At 37.2% G+C, this 25,325-nt stretch overlaps 1 protein-coding gene across 2 annotated transcripts in view; it reads right to left on the bottom strand.

Moving 5' to 3' along the window:
• THSD7B (thrombospondin type 1 domain containing 7B) overlaps positions 1-25,325 on the bottom strand; it is an 815,330-nt gene that overhangs the window by 355,957 nt on the left and 434,048 nt on the right. For both annotated transcript variants that reach the window (XM_081051932.1, XM_081051933.1), the window contains exon 10: positions 24,952-25,067. In XM_081051932.1, the coding sequence (XP_080908058.1) occupies positions 24,952-25,067 (116 nt within the window). The remainder of the gene's footprint in view (positions 1-24,951; positions 25,068-25,325) is intronic.

The following is a 25,325-nucleotide window of genomic DNA, read 5'->3' as shown; positions in this document are numbered from 1 at the left end:
GCTCAAAGTGGTTACCATCAGCGTCCAGACACTTTTGATTACAGTGAACTACTGCTTGACCATAGATAAAATCTCTTAAAATGTGTATCCATTTTTTTGGAACCCCCAGTATTTGTTTTTTTCTTGAATGAAAAGTTGGAGACATTTGTTTCTACCAATAAGACAGAATACATCATTGGAGAAACTGCTATCACAGAAAACTAGAATGCTGGAGAAGTTAATTTTTTCATTCAATATAAAATGTTTATCTTTTTATTTTTGGAAATTTTCTAACATATCAAATAATCCCAATGTATCCATCCATCAGGGGCAATAATTACATGGCCAATCTTGTTTTATCTATACTATTTCCCATTCACACACACCCAAATATTTCAAAGAACATTCAGATATCATATCATTTCATCCGTAAATACTTCAGAATAGATTTATAAATGATAAGGGCTTTTTAAAAAACATAATCTTAGGAACACTATCATCACTTGAGATAGTAAGACCAATTATCCTAAAATAGTTATAAATGCTCAACTGTCATTAGGTTATACTTGGTTGATATGTCCTATAGGTTCCAATTCCTTTTCATTTTGTGTTCTTTGCAATTATTTTTGAAATGTTTTTAAAATATTTTTAAAAATCATGGGAAAAAATAGGAAGAGAAATTTTTGGAATACTGGCATTTGGGAAATATCTCTCATTTGCTGATGGGGAGGCCTGGCTTTCAATAGATGTGGTAAATTAGGAAATAAGAGACAAATCCTGGACCAGAGTATTGGGCAAGATTTGGTTTGTGACACCACACACACACTCACACTCACACACACACACACCCTTGAATCCTTTAATATGTGAATTATGAAAAATCCTACTCTGAACAAGAGAAAGAGTGGGAGCACTTGGGTATCTTGGTTTTCATCCTAGAAGGATCAGAAAAAAGAAAAAAAAAAGAAGAAAGAAAAATGTCACCCAAATATTTCCTAACCAAATGCCTCTGATAATTAATATGTGTGAAGCTAAAATTCCCACCACTCTATTTGGAAGAAAAGATCCCAAGACATAACTGTCTATAAGGTGTTCTGGATTGTTCTGGTAAAAGAATAATGAAATTCTCTAAAGAGGAGACACTGTTCTAGTAATTGAAAACAAAGCACAACAACAGAAAAACCATTATTCCTATCCTCATGGACTTTAAATTCTAGTAGAGGGATAAAGACAATTGAAAAACAAATGTCAAATATTTAGAGTTTCATTTCATTTAAATGCTGTGCAAAAATAAAGAACAAAAAGAATGTAGACAGGAATACAAGGGTGTGTGTGTGTGTGTGTGTGTGTGTGTGTGTGTGTGTGTGTGTGTTTTGTGTAGGATGGTGCAAAAGTAACTGAGGTTTATGCATTGTTGAAATTTGCCGTTTGATATTGGAATACATTTTTTAATATATGTGGTTATGTTATACATCATTTTAATGTGCATTTCTTGCTTTATGTATTTTTGGTAATGCTTTATTACTTGCTGTTTATTTTACGTTTATTTTAGATTATGGAAATGATGTTAGACAAAAAGCAAATTGGAACAATTTTCTTATTTGAGTTCAAAATGGGTTGTAAAGCTGTGAAGACAACTCGCAACATCAACAACGCATGTGGCCCAGGAACTGCTAATGCACGTACAGTGCAGTTGTGGTTCAAGAAGTTTTGCAAAGGAGATGAGAGCCTTGAAATGAGAAGCATAGAGGCCATCCATCAGAAGCTGACAATGACAAATTGAAAGCAATCATCGAAGCTGATCCTCTTATAACTATCGAGAAGTTGCCAAAGAACTCAACATTGACCATTCTACAGTCATTTGGCATTTGAAGCCAATTGGAAAGGTGAAAAAGCTTGATAAGCGTGTGCCTCATGAGCTGACTGCAAATAAAAAAAAATTGTCATTTTGAAGTGTCATCTTCTCTTATTCTACACAACAAAAACAAACAATTTCCCAATCGGATTGTGACATGCTTTGAAAAGCGGATTTTGTATGACAACCTGTGATGACCAGCTCAGTTTGGACTGAGAAGAGGCTCCAAAGCACTTCCCAAGGCCAACCTTGGTCGTGGTCACTGTTGGGTGGTCTGCTGCCAGTCTAATCCACTACAGCTTTCTGAATCCCAGCAAAAACATTACATTTGAGAAGTATGCTCAGCAAATCAAGGAGATGCACCGAAAACTGCAACATCTGCAGCTAGCATTGGTCAACATCAAGGACCCAATTCTTCTCCACGACAACGCCCTATTGCACGTCACACAACTAGTGCTTCAAAAGTTGAACAAATTGGTCTACAAAGTTTTACCTCATCTGCCATATTCACCTAACTTCTTGCCAACCGACTACTACTTTTTCAAGCATCTTGACAACTTTTTGCAGGAAAAACGCTTCCTCAATCAGCAGGATGTAGAAAATGCTTTCCAAGAGTTTGTCGAATCCCAAAGCACAGATTTTTACACTACAGGAATAAACTTATTTCTTGTTGGCAAAAATGTGTTGATTGTAAAGGTTCCTATTTTGATTAATAAAAATGTGTTTGAGCCCAGTTATAATTATTTAAAATTTACAGTCTGAAACAATTACCTTTGTACCAATCTAATATATAATACCTGGGGGAAGAGAAATCTAGGCAGAGTGAATACTTTGTGCAAAGGCCCAGAGTCAGATTCCAGAAAGAACAAGGAAGACAAGAGTGCCTGGATCACTGGATACATTAGGGTGCAGAGGAAAGACAGAAAAGGAAGTCAATGTTTCCACATGGAAAAAGAAATTGAATTCTGACATAACACATAAAAATTAATTATTAAAGACATATGTAAAATTTTCTGAAGAAGCAGGGTAATATTTGTATGTCTTTGAAATAGGAAAAATATCTGAAAAGGCAAAAATGAAAATCAAAAACTAAATGATAGTTTATTTGCCTTTGTGATTCTGTCTGTTATTTTAGTTTAGTGTTAGTCTATGATTTTTTTTTAATCTGTTTCCCCTTCTTTTTATGTTATGTGCCCCATTTCTGGATTTTTTTTGGAGTGGTTACCATTAAATTTATGTAAAAGAAATCTTCACATATACAATAGTCCATTTTCTTCAGCATGCATGTTATCTCCATTCCTCTTTGCAAATTCACACCTTTAATCCCTCCCATTTTCTGTTATTATTGATGCAAATTATTCATGTTCATTGAGCTACCAGAAAACAAAAGACAATATGGCTAAAGAAAATCATATATCATTAACCACCCTAAATGTAAATGGACAGAATTCACCAATAAAAAGTCACACAGTAGCAGATTGGATCATAAAACAAAACCCAACCATATGCTGCAAGGAAAAATACAGACTCAAAGTAAAAGGGTGGAAAATGATACTCCAAGCAAATGGTATCCAGAGAGAAGTGAGTATAGTCATACCTATAACTGATGAAACAGACTTCATGATAAAAAAAGGTAACAAGAGACAAAGATGGACATTTTATAATGATAAAAGTGACAGACAATACAACAAGACATAATACTTTTCAACATGTATGCAACCAATCAGAGAGCACCAAAATATATAAAACAACTACTAACAGCACTAAAGAGAGAAAGCAACAAAAACACAATTATTGTAGGAGACCTAAATATCTCATTGACATTCATGGAAAGATCATCCAAACAGAAAATCAATAAGGAAATATCAGCTTTAAATGACACAATAGACCAAATGGACATAATTGACATTTACAGAGCTTTTCATCCTAGAACAACAGGATGTACATTATTTTCTAGTGCACACGGGACATTCTCTAGGATAGACTACATCTTGGGATACAAAACTACCCTCAGCAAATTGAATAAGACTTAAATCATACCAAGCATATTTTGCAACCACAATGTTTTGAAATTGGAGAACAACTGCAAAAAGAAAGCGGGGAAAACCACAAACACGTGGAGATAAACATGCTACTAAAGAATGACTGAATCAAAGAAAAAATAAAAGGAGAGATCAAGAGATACATAGAAACAAATGAGAATGAAGTACATCATATCAAAATTATTGGGCTGATGTGAAAGGAGTATTAAGAGGAAAATTTATACCATTACAGATCTATCTCAAGAAATAAGAAAAATCCCAAATAAACCTAACATCTTAAAGAACCAGTAAAAAGAAAACAAATGAAACCCACAATCAGTATAAGGAAGGAAATAATTAAAATTACAGCAGAATTAAATGAATTAGAGAACAAAAAGACAACAGAAAAAAAATAATGTAACAAAACCTTGTTCTTAGAAAAGATTGACAAAATTGATAACCACCTGGTTAGACTCACTAAGGTAAAAAAGAGGAAAAATACAAATCAACAAAATGAGAAATGAAAGAAAAGTTATGACAGATACCACAGAAATACAAAGAATCATACAAGAATGCTATAAAAGACTATATGCCACCAAATTCAATAACCTAGAAGCAATAGACACGTTCTTAGAAATATACAGCCTTCCTAGACTGAATCACCAAGAACTGGAAAATCTAAATAGATGGATCGATAGTAAGGAAATTGAAACAATCATCCAAAACCTCACCAAAACCAAAAGTCCAGGACCAGATGACATCACTAGTGAATTCTACCAAATATTCAAAGATGATTTAATATCTGTCCTCCTTAAACCCTTCCAAAAAAGTTAAGACGAAGCAATACTTCCTAACTCATTTTATGATGCCAACTGTCACCAAAACATGGTAAGGATAACACAAAAAAAGTACAGGCCAATATCTCTGATGAATTCAGATGCAAAAATCCTAAAGAAAATACTAGGAAATTGAATACAACAATACGTTAAAAACATTATATTCACAATCAAGTCAGGTTCATTCCAGGGACACAAGAATGGTTCAAAATATGCAAATCAGTCAGTGATATAGTGCATAAACAAAATAGAGGATAAAAATCTTATGATAATATCAATAGATTCAGAAAAAACATTGGACAAGATACATCTGTTTTATGATAAAAACACTTAATAAAATGGGTATAATAGGAAAGTAACTCAACAGAATACAGGCCATATATGACAAACCCTTAACTAATATCATACTTTTTTAGTATATGTGCTGTCGAAGCAAGTACTAATATCATACTTAATGGTAAAAAACTGAAAGCTTTTCTTTTAAGATCAGGAACAAGACAGGAATGCCCTCTTTCACCACTGTTATTCAACATAGTACTGGAAATCCTAGGCAGAGTAATCAGACAAGAGAAAGAAATAAAAGGCACACAAATCAGGGATAAAAAAGATAAATTGTCACTTTTTGCAGATGGCAAGATACTTTATATAGAAAACCTTAAAAACTCCACCAAAAAAATATTAGAAATAGTTAACAAATGCAGTAAAATTGCAGGATACAAAATCAATGTACAAAAATTAATTGCATTTCTGTACACTAACAATGAAATTTCAGAAAAAGAAGTGAAAAATAAATTTCTTTCACAATTGCAACAAAAATAATAAAATACCCAAGAATAAACTTAACAAAAGATGTGAGGGATGTATACACTAAAACTATAAGATATTATTATAAGAAATTGAAGAAGACACAAAGAAATGGAAAGATATTTTGTGTTTATAGAGTTAAAGAATCAACATAGTTAAAATGGCTATATTAACCCAAAGCAATATACAGATTTAATGCAATCCCTATCAAAATTCTAATGGTATTTTTTAAAGAAAGAGAAAAAAAAATAATCACATTTGTATGGAATCACAAAAGACCGCAAATAGCCAAAGCAATCCTGAGAAAAAAAGAACAAGGCTGGAAGCACACACTCCCTGACTTCAAATTATACTACAAAATGGCAATAATCAAAACAGTATAATATTGCAGAAAAATAGACACACAGAGCAATGGAATAGGATTGAAAGGACAAAAATAAATCCACATATATGTGGGCAGATAATTTTCAACAAAGGAGCCAGAAATATGCAGTGGAGAAAAGAAAGCCTCTTCAATAAATGGTGCTGGAAAAATTGGAAAGCCCTATACAATAACAACAAAAAAAAAAAAAAAAAAAAAAATAAGAAGCTAGACTGCTGTCTGTCACCATATAATAAATTAACACAAAATGGATCAAAGTCCTAAAAGTAAGACCTGAAACAATAAATTGCATAGAAGAAAGCATAGGTATGAAACTTACAGACCTTGAGTTTGGAGAAGATTTTATGAATTTGACCTCAAAGGTAAGAGAAGTAAAAGTAAAAAAAAAAAAAAAAAAAAAGAATGGGACTATATCAAACTAAAAAGCTTCTGCACAGAAAAAACAAACAAACAACAACAACAAAAACTATCAACAAAACAAACAGGCAACCAACCAAATAGAAAAAAATATTTGCAAACACCACCTCCGATACGGGGCTAATATCCAAAATATATAATGAACTCATACAACTCAACAACAGCAACAACAAAATAAACAATCCAATTTAAAAACAGGCAGAGGATTTGAATAGATATTTCCCCCAAGAAGACATACAAATGGTTAACAGATACATTAAAAAAAAAAAAATGCTCAACCTCACTAGCTATTAGGGAAATTCCAATCAAAACCAAAATGAGATACCACATCACACCTTTAGAATGGCTATTATCAACAAGATAAGTAACAACAAGTGTTGGAGAGGCTTTGGGGAAAAGGAACCCGCATACAGTGCTGATGGATATGTAAGTTGGTATAACCACTCTGGAAAACAGAATGGAGGTTCCTCAAAAAAATAAGAATAGAATTACCATGTGACCCAGCAATCCCTCTCCTGGGTATCTACCCAAAGAATCTGAAAACATTTATCCGTAAAGAAATAGGTGCCCCTGTGTGCATTGCAGCATTATTCACAATGGCCAAAGACATGGAAACAACCAAAGTGCCCTTTGATAGATGATTGCGTAAAGAACATGTGGTGCATATACACAATGGAATATTACTAGGCCGTAAGAAAAGATGAATTACTGCCGTTTGCGACAACATGGATTGATTTTGAGATTATCTTGGTAAACGAAGTAAGTTAGACAGAAAAAGTGGAGAACCATATGACTTCTCTCATATGTGGGACATAAACCTGAAAGCAACAGACAAACAAGACAAACAAAAACTCATAGACACGGATAACAGTTCAGTGGTTACTAGAGGGTAAGGGGGTCGGTGGGAAGGTAGAAGAGGTAAAGGGGGTCAAATATATGGTGATGGAGGGACACTTGACTTTGAGTGGTGATCATATAATGCAATATATAGATGATGTATTATGAAATTATATACTGAAACCTACATAACGTTATTGACAATGTCACTCCAATAAATTTAATAAAAAATAAATACAAGTAAAATAAACTATTGATAAATTCAATTACATTAAAATTAAGTGTTTTTGCTCATCTAATGACAAATCTCATCCTGAATGGTAATAGTTTTTTTACTACATAGAACCAAGAAAAGTTTACTTCAGAATATCATCTTCAAAACAATAAGAAAAACGATCCAAGCACTTATGTTTCATTCACTGGCCAAGTGCTTTACAGGAATCAACGTACTTAATCCTAACAGTTAACTCCTAAAACACAGTTAACTCTTGTCACTCCCACTTTGGAGGCCAGAGAATGGAGGCACAGAAAGGTTTTGTACCTTGTCCAAGGTAGGTGCCAGTGGTGGTAGATAGGGCTTGGAACTCAAGCAGTCTGGGTCTAGAATATGTGTTCTTATTCTGCAGCCCATCACTCTACATCACCCTGTTCCTAATCCCTCTACATCACCCTGTTCCTAATCCCTCTGCTCCTCGAATGTTCTCAGCCCATTGCGTGAAGAATTGCAATCCAGTAATCAAGGTTAATGTGTTAGTCAGTGGATATGGGAACTGTTTCCAGGAATCAAAATTGAAAGTCAGTGAAGACCCTAGTCCCTAGAAAAAGCCAATAAAGCCACGGCCATCATCATGGGCATATGCTCCATGTGGGCACACAGGACCCCCGGTGCAATGGGACTCTTTGTTTTAATGCTCTGCTGCAGCAATCTTGAAATTCTTTTTTTTTTTCAATTTATTGGGGTGACAATTTTTTGTGAAATTACAGAGATTTCAGGTGCACAATTCTGTATTACATCATCTATAAATCCGATTGGGTGTTCAACACCCAGAGTCAGTTCTCCTTCCATCACCATATATTTGATCCCCTTTACCCTCATCTCCCTCCCCCAACCCCTTTACCCTCTGGTAACCACTAAACTATTGTCTGTGTCTATGAGTTCTTGTTTCTCATTTGTTTGTCTTGTTCTTTTGTTGTTTTTGGTTTATATACCACATATCAGTGAAATCACAAGGTTCTCTGCTTTTTCTGTCTGACTTATTTCACTTAGCTTTATACTCTCAAGATCCATCCATGTGGTCACAAATGTTCCTATATCATCTTTTCTTACCGCCGAATAGTATTCCATGGTGTATATATGCCACAACTTCTTTATCCATTCATCTATCGAAGGACATTTTGGGTGTTTTCATGTCTTGGCCACCTTAAACAAGGCTGCACACGTGTCTTTATGGAGCACACGAGTCTTTATGGAAAGATGTTTTCAGATTTTTTGGGTAGATACCCAGGACAGGGATTGCTGGGACATATGGTAATTCTATTCGTAATTTTTTGAGGAACCTCCACACTGCCTTCCATAACGGCTGCACCAGTCTGCATTCCAACCAACAGTGTATGAGGGTTCCTTTTTCTCCACAGCCTCTCCAACACTTGTTACTATTTGTCTTGTTGATGATAGCCATTCTGACTGAGGTGAGGTGATATCTCATTGTGGTTTTCATTTGCATTTCTCTGATGATTAGTGATGTTGAGCATTTTTTCATATGTCTATTTGCCATTTGTATGTCCTCTTTGGACAAATGTCTCTTCAGGTCCTCTGTCCACTTTTCAATTGGGATGTTTTTTTTTGTTGTTGTTGTTGTTGACCTTCATGAGTTCCTTGTATATTTTGGATATTAGCCTCTTATCGGAGGCACTGTTTGCAAAAATCTTCTCCCATTCAGTTGGCTGCCTCTTTATTTTGTCGATGGTTTCTTTTGCTGTGCAGAAGCTTTTAAGTTTCATATAATCCCATTCTTTTATTTTAGATTTTACTTCCATTGCTTTTGGAGCGAAATTCATAAAATGCTCTTTGAACCCAAGGTCCATAAGTTTAGTACCTATGTTTTCTTCTATACAGTTTATTGTGTCAGGTATTATGCTTTGGTCTTTGATCCATTTTGAGTTAATTTTGGTACATGGTGACAGATAACAGTCCAGTTGCATTCTTCTACACGTGGCTATCCAATTCTCCCAGCACAATTTATTGAAGAGGCTTTCTTCCATTATACGTTTTTAGCTTTTTGTCAAAAATTAACTGCCCATTTTTATGTGGTTTTATTTCTGGGTCCTCAGTTCTATTCCATTGTCTATGTGTCTGTTTTTCTGCCAATACCATCCTGTTTTGATTATTGCAGCCCTGTAGTACAAGCTAAAGTCAGGGAGTGTGATACCTCCAGTATTGTTCTTTTTGCTTGAGATTGCTTTGACTATTCGGGGTCTTTTGTGGTTCCAAACAAATCTGATGATTTTGTGTTCTATTTCTTTAAAAAATGCCATTGGGATTTTAATGGGGATTGCATTAAATCTGTATATGGCTTTGGGTAATATGGCCATTTTAACTATGTTGATTCTTCCAATCCTTGAGCACGGAATGTCTTTCCATTTCTTTGTGTCTTCTTCAATTTCTTTCAAAAATGTCTTATAGTTTTCAGCATATAAATCCTTCACATCCTTGGTTAAGTTTATTCCTAGGTATTTTATTCTTTTTGCTGCAATTGCAAAAGGAATTGTTTTTTCTATCTCTTTTTCTGAGATTTCATTGTTGGTATATAGGAAAGCAATGGACTTTTGTACATTGATTTTGTAGCCAGCAACTTTACTGTATTCATTGATTGTTTCTAATAGCTTTTTGGTGGAGTCTTTAGGGTTTTCTATATATAGCATCATGTCATCTGCGAAGAGTGACAATTTAACTTCTTCATTCCCAATTTGGATGTCTTTTATTTCTTTCTCTTGCCTGATAGCGCTGGCGAGGACTTCCAACACTATGTTGAAAAGCAGAGGTGATAGGGGACAACCTTGTCGTGTTCCTGAACGTACAGCAAAGGGCTTCAGCTTTTCACCGTTAATTATGAGATTAGCTGAAGGCTTGTCATATATGGCCTTTATTATGTTAAGGTATTTTCCTTCTATACCTATTTTATTAAGTGTTTTAATCATAAATGGATGTTGTATCTTGTCAAATGCTTTTTCTGCATCAATTGATATAATCATATGATTTTTGTCCTAATTTGGTTTATGTGATGTATCACATTGATGGATTTGCTGATGTTGAACCATGCTTGTGCCCCAGGGATGAACCCCACTTGGTCATAATGAATAATCTTTTTAATGCATTGTTGTATTCGATTTGCTAGAATTTTCTTTAGGATTCTTGCATCAGTATTCATCAGAGATATAGGTCTGTAGTTTTCTTTTTTTGTGTTGTCCTTGCCAAGTTTTGGTATCAGGGTAATGTTGGCCTCATAAAATAAGTTAGCGAGAACTGACTCTTCTTTAATTTTTTGGAAGAGTTTGAGCAGGATTGGTATTAGATCCTGTTTGAAGGTTTGGTAGAATTCACTAGTGAAGCCATCTGGTCCCGGACTTTTGCTTTTGGGAAGGTTTTGGATGACTGATTCAATTTCGTTACTGGTAATCGGTCTGATAAATTTTCCAGTTCTTCATGGTTCAGCCTTGGAAGGCTATATGTTTCTAAGAACGTGTCCATTTCTTCTACGTTATTGAATTTGGTGTCATATAGTCCTTCATAGTATTCTTGCATGATTCTTTGTATTTCTGTGGTGTTTGTGATAACTACCCCTTTTTCATTTCTGATTTTGTTAATTAGTGTCTTCTCTCTTTTTATCTTAGTGAGTCTAGCCAAGGGTTTTTCGATTTTGTTAATTTTTTCAAAGAACCAGCTCTTTGTCAAATTATTTTTTTTTTCTATTGTCTTTTTGTTCTCTATTTCATTTAGTTCTGCTCTGATTTTTATTATTTCCTTTCTTCTGCTGACATTGGGTTTCGCTTGTTCTTCTTTTGCTAGTTCTTTAAGGTGTAACATGAGGTTATACATTTGGGATTTTTCTTGTTTCTTGAGATAGGCCAGTAATGATATAAATTTCCCTCTTAAATCTGCTTTCGCTGCATCCCCAAAATTTTCGTAGAATGTATTTTCATTGTCATTTGTTTCTATGTATCTTTTGATCTCTTCTCTAATTTATTTGACCCAATCATTCTTTAAAAGTATGTTGTTTAATCTCCATGTATTTGTGTTTTTTCCTGCTCTCTTTTCGCAGTTGATATCCAATTTCAAAGCCTTGTTATCAGAGAATATGCTTGGCATGATTTCAATCTTCTTAAATTTGCTGAGGCTGATTTTATGTCCCAATATATCGTCTCTCCTTGAGAATGTTCCATGTACACTCGAAAAGAATATATAGTCTGATGTTTTAGGATGAAGTGCTCTATATATGTCAATTATGTCCATTTCATCTAATGTGTCATTTACGGCTGCTATTTCGTTATTTGTTTTCTGTTTGGATGATCTACCCATAGCTGTCAATGATGTATTTAAGTCCCCTAGTATAATTGTGTTTTGGTCAATTTCTCCCTTTAGTTCTGTTTGTAGTTGCTTGGTATATTCTAGTGCTCCCTGATTGGGGGCATAAATATTGATGACTGTTATGTCTTCTTGTTGTATAGTCCCCTTTACCATTATGAAATGTCCATCTTTGTCTCTTGTTATCTTTTTCACCCTGATGTCTGTTTCATCTGATATCATTATGGCTACACCTGATTTTCTCTGGGTACCATTTGCTTTCACTTTGAGTCTATGCTTGTCCTTGTAGCTGAGATGTCTCTCTTGGAGACAGAATATGGTTGGGTTTAGTTTTTTGATCCAGTCTGCTACTCTGTGCCTTTTCATTGGTGAGTTCAGTCCATATACATTTAGGGTGATTATTGATATGTGAGGATTTCTTGTCATTCTGTCTTTAGTTTTCTGGTAAGGCTGTGTCTCCATTGTTTCTTTGCCTTTTTGTTGTTGTTTATTATTTCTGTGTGGTGGTATTCTATGATGTTTCCCTCTGTTTCTTCTTTTATTACAGTTTATATTTCAGTTCTGGATTTTTTTTGAGCGGTTACCCTTAAGTTTATGTAAAAGAACGTGTGATATTTAGAGTATTCCATTTTCTTCAGTACGCTTACTTTCTCCATTCCCATATTCCGGTTCAGGCCTTTACTCTCCCCCTTTTTATGTTGCCACAAATTGTCCCTGCTGATGGTGGTCGAATCGCCTCCTTTAGTATTTCTTGTACTGCAGGCCGTGTATTAGAAATTCCCTCAGCTTCTGTATGTCTGGAAAGGTCTTTATTCCTCCTTCATATCTAAAGGATATCTTTGCCGGATATAGTATTCTTGGCTCATAATTTCTCTCTTTCAATAGCTTGAATATTTGGTTCCATTCCCTCCTAGCTTGTAGAGTTTCTGCTGAAAAATCTGATGATAATCTAATGGGCTTTCCTTTGTAGGTTACCATCTTCTTTTCCCTGGCTGCCTTGAGGATTCCTTCTTTGTCGTTGATTTTAGACAGCTTCAATACAATGTGCCTTGGAGAAGGCCTTTTGGGATTGAGGTAATTAGTGTTCTATTTGCTTCTTGGATTCAAGGATCCAGTTCTGTCCACAAGTTTGGGGAGTTCTCATCAACAATTTGTTTGAGTATATTCTCTGTTCCCTTCTCTCTTTCTTCTCTTTCTGGTATGCCCATTATTCTTATATTGCTCTTTCTGATAGAGTCAGAAAGTTCTTGTAGAGTTCTTTCTTTTCAGTCTCAAGTCTATTTCTTCTTCCATCTGTGTAATTTCCAGGTTTCTATCTTCGCTGTCACTGATTCTTTCCATCTTGTCAACTCTACTACCTAAGCAGGTTATTTCATTCTTAATTTCTTCTATTGAGTTCTTAATCTCCAGAAATTCCATTTGGTTCTTTTTTAAAATTTCAATCTCTTTCGTAAATGCTCATGTTGTTCTTTGATTGCGTTTCTGAGTTCATTAAATTGCCTTTCTGTGTTTTCTTGCATATCATTGAGTTTTTTTCAGAACTGCAATCTTGAATTCTCTGTCATTTAAGTCACATATTTCCAAATCTTTAAGTTCCTTTTCTGGAGACTTTTCACTTTCTTTCTGAGCTGTCTTGTTGCCTTAGTTATTCATGGCAATTACTGATTTATTATTTCTCTTCCTAGACATCTACAGGAATGGCTTCTGCAACAGGTTGATAGGAAGAAATCTTTCTTTTGTTTTCCAATTCTTGTTGGTAGAATGTTTTATTTTCTCTCCGACTACAGCCTTTTTTTCCCCTCTCTCACACAGTAGTGCTATGTTTTCTCTGCACTATTCCAGCTTCTCACACAACGGGGGGATTCCATGGGAGATAGGCTTCTCCTTTGTTAACTGTTCGCCTGGATCATAGGGCACCACGACCCTGTGGGGCTGCGGAGAGCTTTTTAAGTTCCAAAGCTCTTTCTGCATCATATTCAGAGCCCGTATGTTTCAGCAGTTCTGTTTACTCCTGCAGGGATCTGCCCAGATAGGTGGGGCCAGGGGCAGGGTGAGTTGTGAGAGGTGGCCCAGAGCAATGGCGGCGGCCACCACCACAGCTGGTCCTGCTTCCACAGCTCCCTCCCCTTTGCCAGAACAAGTTGGACTGTGAATGTGTGTCTGTGGTCCACAGTTCTCAGAACAGCAAATATTCTGTTCTTTTGATCTGACACTGCTACTGTTCCACTTCTAGCACCGGGCACGTGGGGGCGGGGTGAGCTCTGGGAGGGTACGGGGGTGTCGGCTAGTCTCAGTGTCTAAGGCTTCCATTCTCTGCTCGGCAGTGAGGGCTTAAACCACCATTTTCAGCCTTCTTCCCTCAGTCCTTTCTCCGAGGTCTCTTCCACGAGTGTTGGGTTCAGCCGTGTTATATGCTGCCCCCTCAGCCCTGTGGGCCATAAGCGGAGCACTAGCAGTCCGAGTTCTTCCCTCTCCTGCAGGTGCAGTAATTCCGGGATGCAGCAAGCTCGGAGCACTGAGCTAGGTCTGCGTCTTGCCCCGCCACGACTCTGTCTCTGCACTTCTCCCTTCCCTCCTCACCCGCTCGCGCGATTCTCCCACCTTAGGTGAATTCCGTAGTGGGCCTCTTTGTCTTGCCTGTCTTCTGTGCAGGGAGTCCTTTATAGAGTTATTATTGTTTGATTAGTTGTAAATTCCAGGGGAGCTTTGCAGAGGTTCACCTCACGCCACCATTTTGATGACCTCATTCCATCTTGAAATTCTGAATAATTTTTTTTATTAAAGCACCCCATGTTTTCCTTTTGCACTGGGCGCTGCAACTTATATTGCTGGTCCTGATAAGAACAGATGGTCATGCAGGAAATGAGTGAGATCTTCTTGGTCTTTGGATTCATTTTTTTATCTTTGGAATCACACATTCAGAGAGGTGAGAAGGAAGGATTTGCTCAGTCCTGGAGTTCTGACAGTTGTTTACTAGTTTTGTTTCTGTCTTAGTGCTTAAGTCCCTGGAGCAAGAGAGAGGGCTTTGTAATCATCCAGTTACAAGAACTCCATGTGCTGAGTGAAGAACCGAGTATACACCAGGTCATGAAGACATACTATTAAACAATGTTGAGTTATAATAATGTATATGCTTATCTACCATTCACATTTTTTTTTTTTATTCAAGGAAACAGATTCTCCTCATTACTGGCCCAGATAATTGAATGGCATCATAATTTTCCCACTGATTTCTAATGCTGTCTAACATTGTTTCCTGTACTATCTTGTCTAATATAATCTATCTGACTTTATCACACTCATGTTTAAAATTTAAATTGTCTATCAGAATTCCAGATAATGTCCAAACTTCTTAGAATAGCATAAGTCTCTTCATGAGCTGGCTGCTGCATATTTCTCAAACTCTATGTCTTGTCACTCCCCCATATGCATTGTGCATCCTAAGAGTCATAACCTGCCTGTAATTCATTTAATTTAAATGTACTCTCATAGTGTGAATGCTCTGCACACACATGCCTTATACTACCTGTAAGATACTTCTACCCCATGTTTACCTGGAAACTCCTGATGGACCAAACCTCACCAACTCTGACAATTTAGCTAGATCCAGATCCCTCCACTGTGGCTGTATAATACCCTGTGCTCATTCGTGTTATAGCAAAAAATAAATAAATAAATAATTTAAAAATTTTAAAAATACATGTCTACACACTTGAGTCTTCTTTGAAAAAGTCCTATGATTGAAGTAACCTTGTCGTATTCATCTTAATGTGATTAGCAGTCAATACAAAACTTGGTGTTGTTTAAATAAGCCCTAAATAAGGGATGTACTGAACGAATGATATGTTCATCCATTACCATTCATTCAACAAACATGTAGGCACTTACTTTGTGGCAGCCACTGTTCAACGGTTTAAGCAGGAAACAGCATATAGAGCTTACTCAGAAAATGGTAAGTGCTATGAGGAAAATAACATGGGGTAATGAGGGGAAAAGAGAGTGGGGAGAATGGGGGATTTCTAATAAGGTTGTTAGACAAAGACTGAGTCATGACACTTGAACTGAAAACGAAGTGTTGATGAATAGGCCCCTATGCCAAAAGCTGGGAGAAGTACATTTTAGGAAGAGTATTTAAGGGGGAAGTCTGAACAAGATAGAACAAGCCAGGTCAGAAAGGAGGCCAACACAGTTAGTAGAAGGTAAAGGAAGAAGTGGAAGGTAGGATGTGAGTTCACAAATTTGCAAGGCAGCAGACTGTGAGAGTGGAACCCTGCTGATGGTACCTTCATATGAAAGGTGATCCTCGTTGTCCCTGGACTCTCTCCACGACCCTCGCTTGTATCTCCTTTGGAAAGAATAGTGGCATCTAAATCATGACTTTGGGAGATGGAAATGAACATGTAGCTCCTTTCTCTGTCCTTCTCTTTCTGATCAGAGGATACAACTGCTCAGAGGATGTACATCTAATCTTTTCTCAACCACACTCATGAAAGCTTTTAGGTATCCAACATGGGCTGTGACCAGGTGGTTAAGACTGTCTAATTCTGTGGTTGAGAATCAGCTGATATTTTGATCTCCCTCGGCTTTGACTAACTTTCAATTACTTCTGAATTTGGGTCGGGGCAAAGGTAGGTGGTCATAGACTTCCTTAATGTCCTAGACCATGTACGAGCTTGTTGGTTGCATGTAAGTCATTTCATATTCTATGCAATGTAATACAATATATAGTTAAGAAACTCCTACCACTGTTCTGCTAGATGAAAATCCGTCCCTCCTTTTCTCCCTCTTTCCCTCCGTCCCTGCAAACACACACACACACACACACACACACACACACACACATCCTTACTTCTAAGAGCTTTTTTTGTTTATTAAAATAACTTTTATGGCTTGAGTTTGAGTACTCATGGATCCTACAACTTACTCAGGGGAGACAAAATATGAAACAGACAAGGAGGAACTTACACATATTGAGTTCCTATTGCTGAACTAGCCTCTTCGTGCCTCTTCGTGCAGGATAAGAAAACCCTAGGAAGTAAGTTGTCTCATGAAAGCTACATGTTACATCCATGTTAAAGATGAGTATGTATACTCTCAGAGAGGTTAACTAAGTTTCACAGCACACAACTAAGAAGTGGCCACACCAGGAGTCCATCATAAGTATGTTAGATTCCAAAGGTCAGGTTATTTCTAGTACACAGGAACAAATTAGAGAAAGTTCAAGACAGAATACAGTTAAGGGCTAAACTAAATATAATCAAATCTCAGTTCAAAAAGTGTTGTGGCCATTCAGCAATGGGAGAGAATGTTGCTGGCTCAAGTTAGAAATGAACATACTTCCAACAGAACTTGTCATTGCATTCATGCTGTCTACATTTCTACTTTGGTTATCATCTGCAAGGCCTCTAAATGAAGTTATGGTAAGCATATTTTAGGTAGCAGAGAAAATTAAATATAACTAGGAAAGATTGAAAATGACAGAGAATCTAGAATACTTAATTCGGAATGTTTTATTCCATACCATTGAAAATCTGTCATTCAGTAGATATTTTGATTCATCTCCATGTAGTGACTTAATTTTGAAGGAACTTCAAGAGATTCGCAGAATATCCAGTGATAATTTTTCTATTAAGAAACACCTAACAGTTGCTTGTCTAGGTTTAGACCTGAGCAATCTATTTCATTTTGAGTATGAATTTACTATCTTCTTGATTTTTTTCACCATACATGAATTATTTGATGTTCTTATAAATTGACATATAAAGATCCCAACATTTAACTCTAACTCTAATTCTTGGCTTTGTACTAAATAAACTATTTAATATAAATTAAATAGTTTATAAATCTACCATCATATTAACTAATCCATACTAACTAAGTTAAAAACCTCCTGACATCACATCTAATTTAGAATCACATTAAAATGCAACCAAGTCAAGGAAGTTAAAAACAAGGTATTCTTTTTAATTGTAGAAAATTATTTAATAAACTTAAAGTAACACCCTGATAAATCAAAACTAATTTATTATATTTTGTTATAGGAAGTACACTGAAAGTCTAAAAATAAACCCCTAATTAGAATGGGTACCTTGGTTCCTGAAAAACAACTCATTACCTCCATAGGCAAATAAGGACCTGATTGTGTTGCATTGTACTGTCTGTAGAGAATTCTACAGATATGAGAAAGAAACCAGCCAAAAGTAAAAACAGTTTGAAAGAGGATTTACTTCCAAAGAAACACAGATTTTTGCTGCTAAAGCTAAGAATAAATCATTATAAATATCCATGTGAGCCACAGGATTTATTTATGGTAATGTAGCTTGACTGTTGGATAAAGCAGATTAATAGCGTTTTAAAGAATCTATTACAGATTCAAACTAAGAAGATATAACAGTGGCTTTCTGGGGTAAAGGACGACACTGCATGCCTTAAATCTACATTTGCTTATTTTGTTTGCTTTTTGTTTATTTGATTTTGTTTGATATGTTAATTTATTTCATAACACAACCAAGACAACACTGTTTTTGGTAGAGTATTTATAGGAATAATAGCCTAGGCATTTGAATAAGAATTCAAGTACACACAGACTGCATATTTGGTTTGGTTGAAGTAGAACGCCAGATCACACTTAAGGTGAATCCTTTCTCCTCCCAGTTTCTGTTCTACGGGAAGGGGTTATTCTACTGCATTTAGATTCCCTGGAGCGTCATTTTCCTTTCTATATTTCTCACTTATTTACAACAGCTCTCTTCCTAACCTGAAGCTCTAAAGGGTCTTTCGTTTCACACTGAAAATTAGCAGGTAGGTTTGGACACTTCTCTGCCTATAGGTCAGCACTCAGAGGAAATGGTGGAAATGTAAGAGAAGAAAAAAATGAGTCATGGTCTGAATTTTCTGCCACAGAGCTGAGCTTGGGTGTTCTGGTAGAGGTCAGTCTCAGTGGTGAACGACCAATTCTCCCGGGCTAAGGAACGAGTTCCCATACTCAGTTCCAGCTGCCTTTCTGCACACTCCCCTGCCCTTTCCAGACAGGTCCTGACCTTAAGGTGCTGATGGGCAGGCTATGGTGATCGCAGGACCTGGCACCAACTGGGCCATCAGACTCTCTTACGTGGTGAGTTGAATGAAGAGCCTGAATGGAAGTTTCTGTCAGTGTTGGCTGTTTGACTTGAAAAAATGCATAGGGTAGGGACTGGGACAGCGGTTCTGGGGCTCTATATATGCTAGTTAATGAGAGTGCAAGGATTCAGCGGAAGCTCCTTACAATGGAGCAGGACAACAGGTGTGCACAGAGAAGCAAAGGAGAGTGGGAGGAGGAATTGCAATGGCTCTGAGAACTGAAGAGTGGAGCCTGGGTGCCTGTTTGCATTTCTAGTTCCCATAATGCCCATGTGGATTTTTTTTTCTATTTTGGAACATTTGTAAGATTTTCTGTTTTAACTTTTCAATGAGTCACTTTTTACCTAATGTAGCTGAAAAGACTTTGATCCTTGAAAACCAAAATAAACTCAATTAGAACAATCTGGTAGATGCAGGTTACATGTTTCTTAAAGAATCCATTGACTCAAGATTCAATTAAATGTCTCTATATTTCAGTGGTTCTCAAACTTTAATGTGTCTTAGAATTTCTTGGCAATTTGTTTAAAAATGCATATTTTGAGGCCCCAGTCCAAAATTCAAAATCTCTTAGGGTTTTAGTGAATATCCCAGGTAATTCTGAGCTAGAAGTCCATGGACCACAATTGCAGAAAACTGTTCAAATTATTCTAAAATTTACCCTTGAGTCAATGTAGGCTACTGAAAGACTGTATGTGACCATAATTGTGCATTTCAACATTATACCTTTGGGTTTTATTAAAACAAATAAACTACGAAACCCTTTTTGTATTTCCTATAGATATAGGCTTCAGGTTGGTAACCTATTGAAATGTGAACTTCCAGTTGGAAATGCCCTTTACGAATTAGCAATTGAACAGCTTTGTTTGCTCTGAGATACTCATAAAATTTCATTCAAAAAGAATGAGTAAATAGATAAATAAAAGGGATGGAATGGGTTTCACTTTTACCCACATTTCCAGGAAACCGGATACAAATCTGATTGTAAGTCCCACATATTTTAATGCCAGCATCATCATGTGTGTTCCTGCAATAAGCCACATAAATCATTTATGAAAGAAATTTAGTTGTAAAGGCAGATCAATGTTCCTTTTTGCCTTTTGTTAGGTTTGCTTAAGTATGTAGGTTTTAACTGGCATCCATTTATTTGACATGAATTTACTGAATTCTATTCTGTATTAAGTTTATTACCAAGGAATTTTGGGAATGAAAACTAAAAAGACTCCAGGATTCAATGATTTCACATTCTTTCAGAGGGACACAAAACACACTTATCAATAGCTAAAACGCAACACATTCATAGAAGGTTATGGGACTCAAGAGTGAGGAGTGGCTTTTCTTCAGCAAGAGAGTCAGCACAAATCCTGTACAGGAAGAGGGGATTTGATTTGCTAAAATGGGCAAACCATAGAGATGGAGAGAAAAATATTCTCAACAGAGGGCATTTCTGATTTTCCTTACTGACTTCCCTCATGGCACCCTGAGTTTCTGCATGGCACACACTACATTTTGTAACTGCATACTTTTTTTTAGGTACTTATGTGTTTGATGCCTCTATCTTCCTCCCCTAGACTGTACTCTCCACAGTGCAAGGGTGTGTGTTTCAGTCAACACTCTATGCATACACACACAGTACCTAGTACAGTGCCTGGAACACAGTGATTTTTTTGGAAGACATTTATTGCTGAATGAGTGGTCAAGAGCCTTGGATTCCAAGTGGTTTTGCCATTTATTAGTTTTGCAATCTTGGGCCCTATACCTAAGCCTCTATTTCCTCATACATAAGATGGGGTTGTAATAGTTCTTTCCATATAGGATTGAGGTAAGAATTAAATAGGATAATGCACATGAACATATTATAGCTATTATCAATTTGATAGGAGGAAGTAATGATATGAAGCCAAGCCTGTTAGTGATAAGAGTTTGAATTTGCTTAGCTTTTTTTTTTTTTTCCCTACAACTTCCCCAGCAAGGCAACGTAGAAAGTTTAATTTAAACTGGTATCTTGACCTGGTCCTTCCTCCTATTGGACCAGATGACTGCTTCCCATGAAGATCCTGGTGCCTCATTTATAGAGCAGGACTAATGGAACAGCTGTTCCTTCATTATCAAACTGTCCTACCAGTTAGTGAGATGGCACACATAAAAGCACACACATAAAAGCAATGTGTGATAGGTCTGTAATATGCAGAGCCCGTGTCACAAGTTTCAGAATACCAGGCTTCAATTCCTCTTTATCAAAGGAACAGATAGATAGATAGATAGATAGATAGATAGATAGATAGATAGATAGAAAGAAAGAATGATAGATAGATATATAGAAAGATATCATTATGGGATGTAAAGTACAGAATAGGGAATACAGTCAATGGTATTGTAATAGCTATGTACGGTTTCAGATGGGTGATAGACTTGTTGGGGTTATCACAGTGAGATATGTAAATGTCTAGTCATTATGTTGTTTTGTACACCTGAAATTAACGATATATATTTTAAAGAATATACATTAAAAAAGCGTTCTTCCATCCTCATTAGTTGAGGTGGCCACGTGCTCAGGCCCATCTGTTCCCGATCTCTCAGTTTAGGTGAAACCACTCCTCTCCACCCCACACCACACTCTGTCGCCACCTGATGATCTGGCCTCAGTCCACGATTCTCACTTTATAATGTTGACCATGTCATTGCTTTGCTCAAACATTTCTAATGAACCCCACCCCTACCTAGAGGTTTCTAACCAACATACAAGTGTCACCTAGGAGCTGGTTGAAAGGTACAATTCCAGGCCCTGTCCAGGTCTATTGACTTAGAACCAAACTTGTATTTTAATAAAACCCCCAGGGACGTAATAAGCATTTTAGTTTGAGAAGCACTGTTTTAAGTACACTATTTTCCAAAGCGTACTTTGGAAGGACACTGTCCTTTTGAAGGACACTGTCAAGGACAGAGAATCAAAGCCACACCTTTCTTTCTCTTTACAGGACATCTGTTCATTCAAAAAATATTTACAGAGTGACAACTATGCCCCATACTATGCTGGGTTTAGAGGATCCAGTGGTGAAGACAACAGGCATGGTCCCCACATTCATGTATTCACAATCCATCATGGGCAATGCTAACAAGGGACGGTAAGTATGAGAGTGTCATGAAGGATCCATGCCGGCTGCTGTGGGATGATCTAGTTAATCAGGTGAGTAGGGGAGGGTCTAATGTAACTTGGGAGATGAAAGCAGTGTTCCTGGGGAAAGGCTTCTACAACTAGTTCCTGCAAAAGCACAAATTGAGGGCCCAGGAAGGAGGGGCAGCTAAACACAGTGCCAGCTTCACACAGCAGGTGCACAGGCTTGGAACGCCTAGAGAAACACTTGCCCAGCACCTAATCCATGCAAGGCATTGCTATAAGTGCTTTCTTTATATATACATGTGATTATTAACCCTGTTTTACAAATGAGGAAATTGAGGCACAGAGAGATTAAGTAATGTGTCCACTGTCACAGAGCAAACCCTGGAACTCAATTCCGGCCATCTGGCTCCAGCATCTATGGTCTCAGACACCACACTCTACAATATCTGAGCTGGGAAGAACACGATGCATTCTAGAAGCTGAAAAACAGGAATCCAGGGTTCAAACAGTGTTTGTTCAAGCTCGTACTTCCGTGGTCCTGTTTTATCATAACGGGGCGAATGCATCACCAATTAGCAGCAGCTTCGGACAACTCAGATTTTTAAGAAATATCCCATAGTTACCGAATCAGAATTTCTATCCATCGAGTTGAAAAATCTTTATTTTAATAATGCTTCCAGGTGATTCGGAGGCAATGAAGATTGAGAACCATAGGTTTAGAGGTAACATTTCCTCTAATAATCTCCTCCCTCTCATAGCCTGCCCCAATTAGCCCATCATTATTTAATAATATGTTGGTGTCAAGGTATAAACCAAACATGAGGGTACATAGAACTGAAGTGGAAAGCTGGAAGAAATCTGAAAATTGAATCTTTGCTCCTCCAGGTCCCTTGGCTGCCAAGCTGTGAAAAGAATTATCTAAGCTTGAAAAATTGGAGGCAAAAAGAGACCACAGAGGCTTAGAACTATTTTCATTTCAACGCCAACATTTAAATAGCTAATTGAATTTCTGGAAATTGGAGTAAAATTTCAAATTGCTAGAAGAGCAATTATTTCACACATCCTACGATGCCTCCACTTTAGCCAGTGCTAGGAGAAGACTCTCAGACAGCAGAGTGAATTTTCTTAAATGTAGAATACACCCAACAGCAGTAACCCAACTCTGGCCTCAAGGACACACTGGTTTAGCAAGACTGATATGCCTCCTAAGTGTCAGGGGGCCTTGAAAGCTGTACCACCAATATCTGACAGCCAATAGGGTATTCTTTTTAATTCAGTCTTTTCCTTTTGTATAATTATTTAACAAAGGAATTATGCTAATCTCTCATGAGGAGGAAACTAAAAGCAATAGCTGAAACTCAATAAAATTCCATCATCACAGATTATTTTATCTTCGTAAATTTTTCTACTATTTATCTTTAAGAGCTCGAATGCTTTTCAGGTATGTTAGTATTAAAACTCCAAAAGTCAGCCTCCTAGATACTGCTTTCAAACAATTCAAAATAGAGCTCATAGCTTTTCTGCCCCACTCTATCTGGAAATGACATTCCCCTGACTACTCTGAATAAACCCTGTTCATTCAGTTCACTTACTTCAGAGCTTCATTCAGTAAAGTAAGTTTTGGAGAGTTTCTGGAAGAGATTGTTATTTCTACCCCTTGAAAGATCAGACAAGTATTCTCCTGTATTTTCCAAGCTCTTTCATAGTCAATATATGTATTTCAGATTCTATTAGTAAAGCTCGCTGGATGCTACTATATTAATGTTGTGACAAAAAATCATTAAGAAGATGAAATGACACAGTTATACAGGTACCCCACCATTGCAATATAAGACACTGATGATGAGAATCTTCAACAGTTGTCACTGCCCCTTTGCCGGTCACTGAGAGGTGGTCTGAAATGGCAGTAAGGTCTTTGCCAGTGTTGGCCATGTCCCATGAAGATGTGTGAGTCCAAGTACATTTGAGGGATCCTAGACCGATAGGGCTAGGGTGTCTCAAAGAAAGATGTTAACGCCCTCAATCTCTGCGTTCTCTCTTCGCAGAGCTGCCTACTGCCTTTGCCTCCACTTCCAAGAGGCTAGGCAGCAGCAGTGAGAGCCATACCCTGCTTGAGAGGACATGACTATCAAGAGAAGGCCGGGGATGTGTGGATGAAACCCAATTTACTCTTGGCGCGAAGGTGAACATTCTTTCCATCCCTCCTTTCCTTGGATGCACCTTTTCTTCCCGTGGAAATGATAAGATCAGGACCAAGGCCAGGGTATGAGACAAGGGGAGAGGAACTAACTCCAGGTCTTAGACTGAGACTGAGCTTTGGGGCTAGGAGTACTTGTACCATCGCATGAACTTGCTCACTGGGACACTGCCATAAAAGTAGGGGAAAAGGCCTGTTCTAAGAAAGAGGTTCATTGTATCAAAAGTATCCTATGTGTTCTTTAGGACTTAGGTATTAAGTATCCGAGATCACAGCCCTCCAAATACACCCAGACCTACAAATGATAACAATTAAGAGTAAAGAAATAAAAATCTTATATTGCCAATTTCTGTATATTGCCAATACTTTTTAAATTATGTGTCCTTGTTCTTCCGCAGGGTTAGTGACACAAGCATGGTGCTTGATGCTCTATATTCTAATGATGATGTCTGGCATCAGGCTCCAAGCACAAAAGAACAACAAAGAAACTGTGATGATGATGATGTTTTATAAGGAACCACACACGAACGGTTGTACAAAATGCCACAAGACAGTCAATAGAATAGCAGTACTCCTGTAACACGCAGCAGTGCAATTATGGCACATAATAACTGGAAATGTGTTCCTTCCTAAGTTCTGACGGATTTGGAAATCCAGAACTTCATTTACAAATTTTACAAACCAGGGTGACATGCAAATAAAAAAGAAGTGTCCTCACATTCCACAATCTCTCACTTATTTAGCAGTGGGAAAAACAATCAGGTGGTTAAGGAAGAAAGCACTAAGAAAACAGTATCTACCTACCTGATTGGCAGAGCCTTGGGCAAGGCGTCCACTCACTGAAAGGGGTCACAATACAGTCTTTTTTGCACGGGAGGAGACAAGGGCGTACTGTTTCTGGCCGTGTAGAATCTGGACATCTGCCAATGTAAAGATACCATATCAATGCCTGCTGGACAAAGTATGGGCTTTAACATAGAACCACAGGATTGCAGAACAGAAAACATTGCAACCCTGTTGTTCCTTTTATAGACAAGGGAAGACAGACCCAGGGAGGTGAGGCTACTTGCCCACGGGCCCCCAGCCAGAGGCAGAGCAGGAGACTCCAGCTCTCTTCACCCAGACACCAAAATATTTGTTCCTAGAATAGGAAAAGAACAATCCCTGAAAGTAAAGAA

This window comes from Rhinolophus hipposideros, assembly GCF_964194185.1.
Source record: "Rhinolophus hipposideros genome assembly, chromosome: 6".
NCBI lineage: Eukaryota > Metazoa > Chordata > Mammalia > Chiroptera > Rhinolophidae > Rhinolophus > Rhinolophus hipposideros.
Note: the sequence above shows the minus strand (reverse complement) of the source record. Positions and strands in the feature narration are given on the sequence as shown.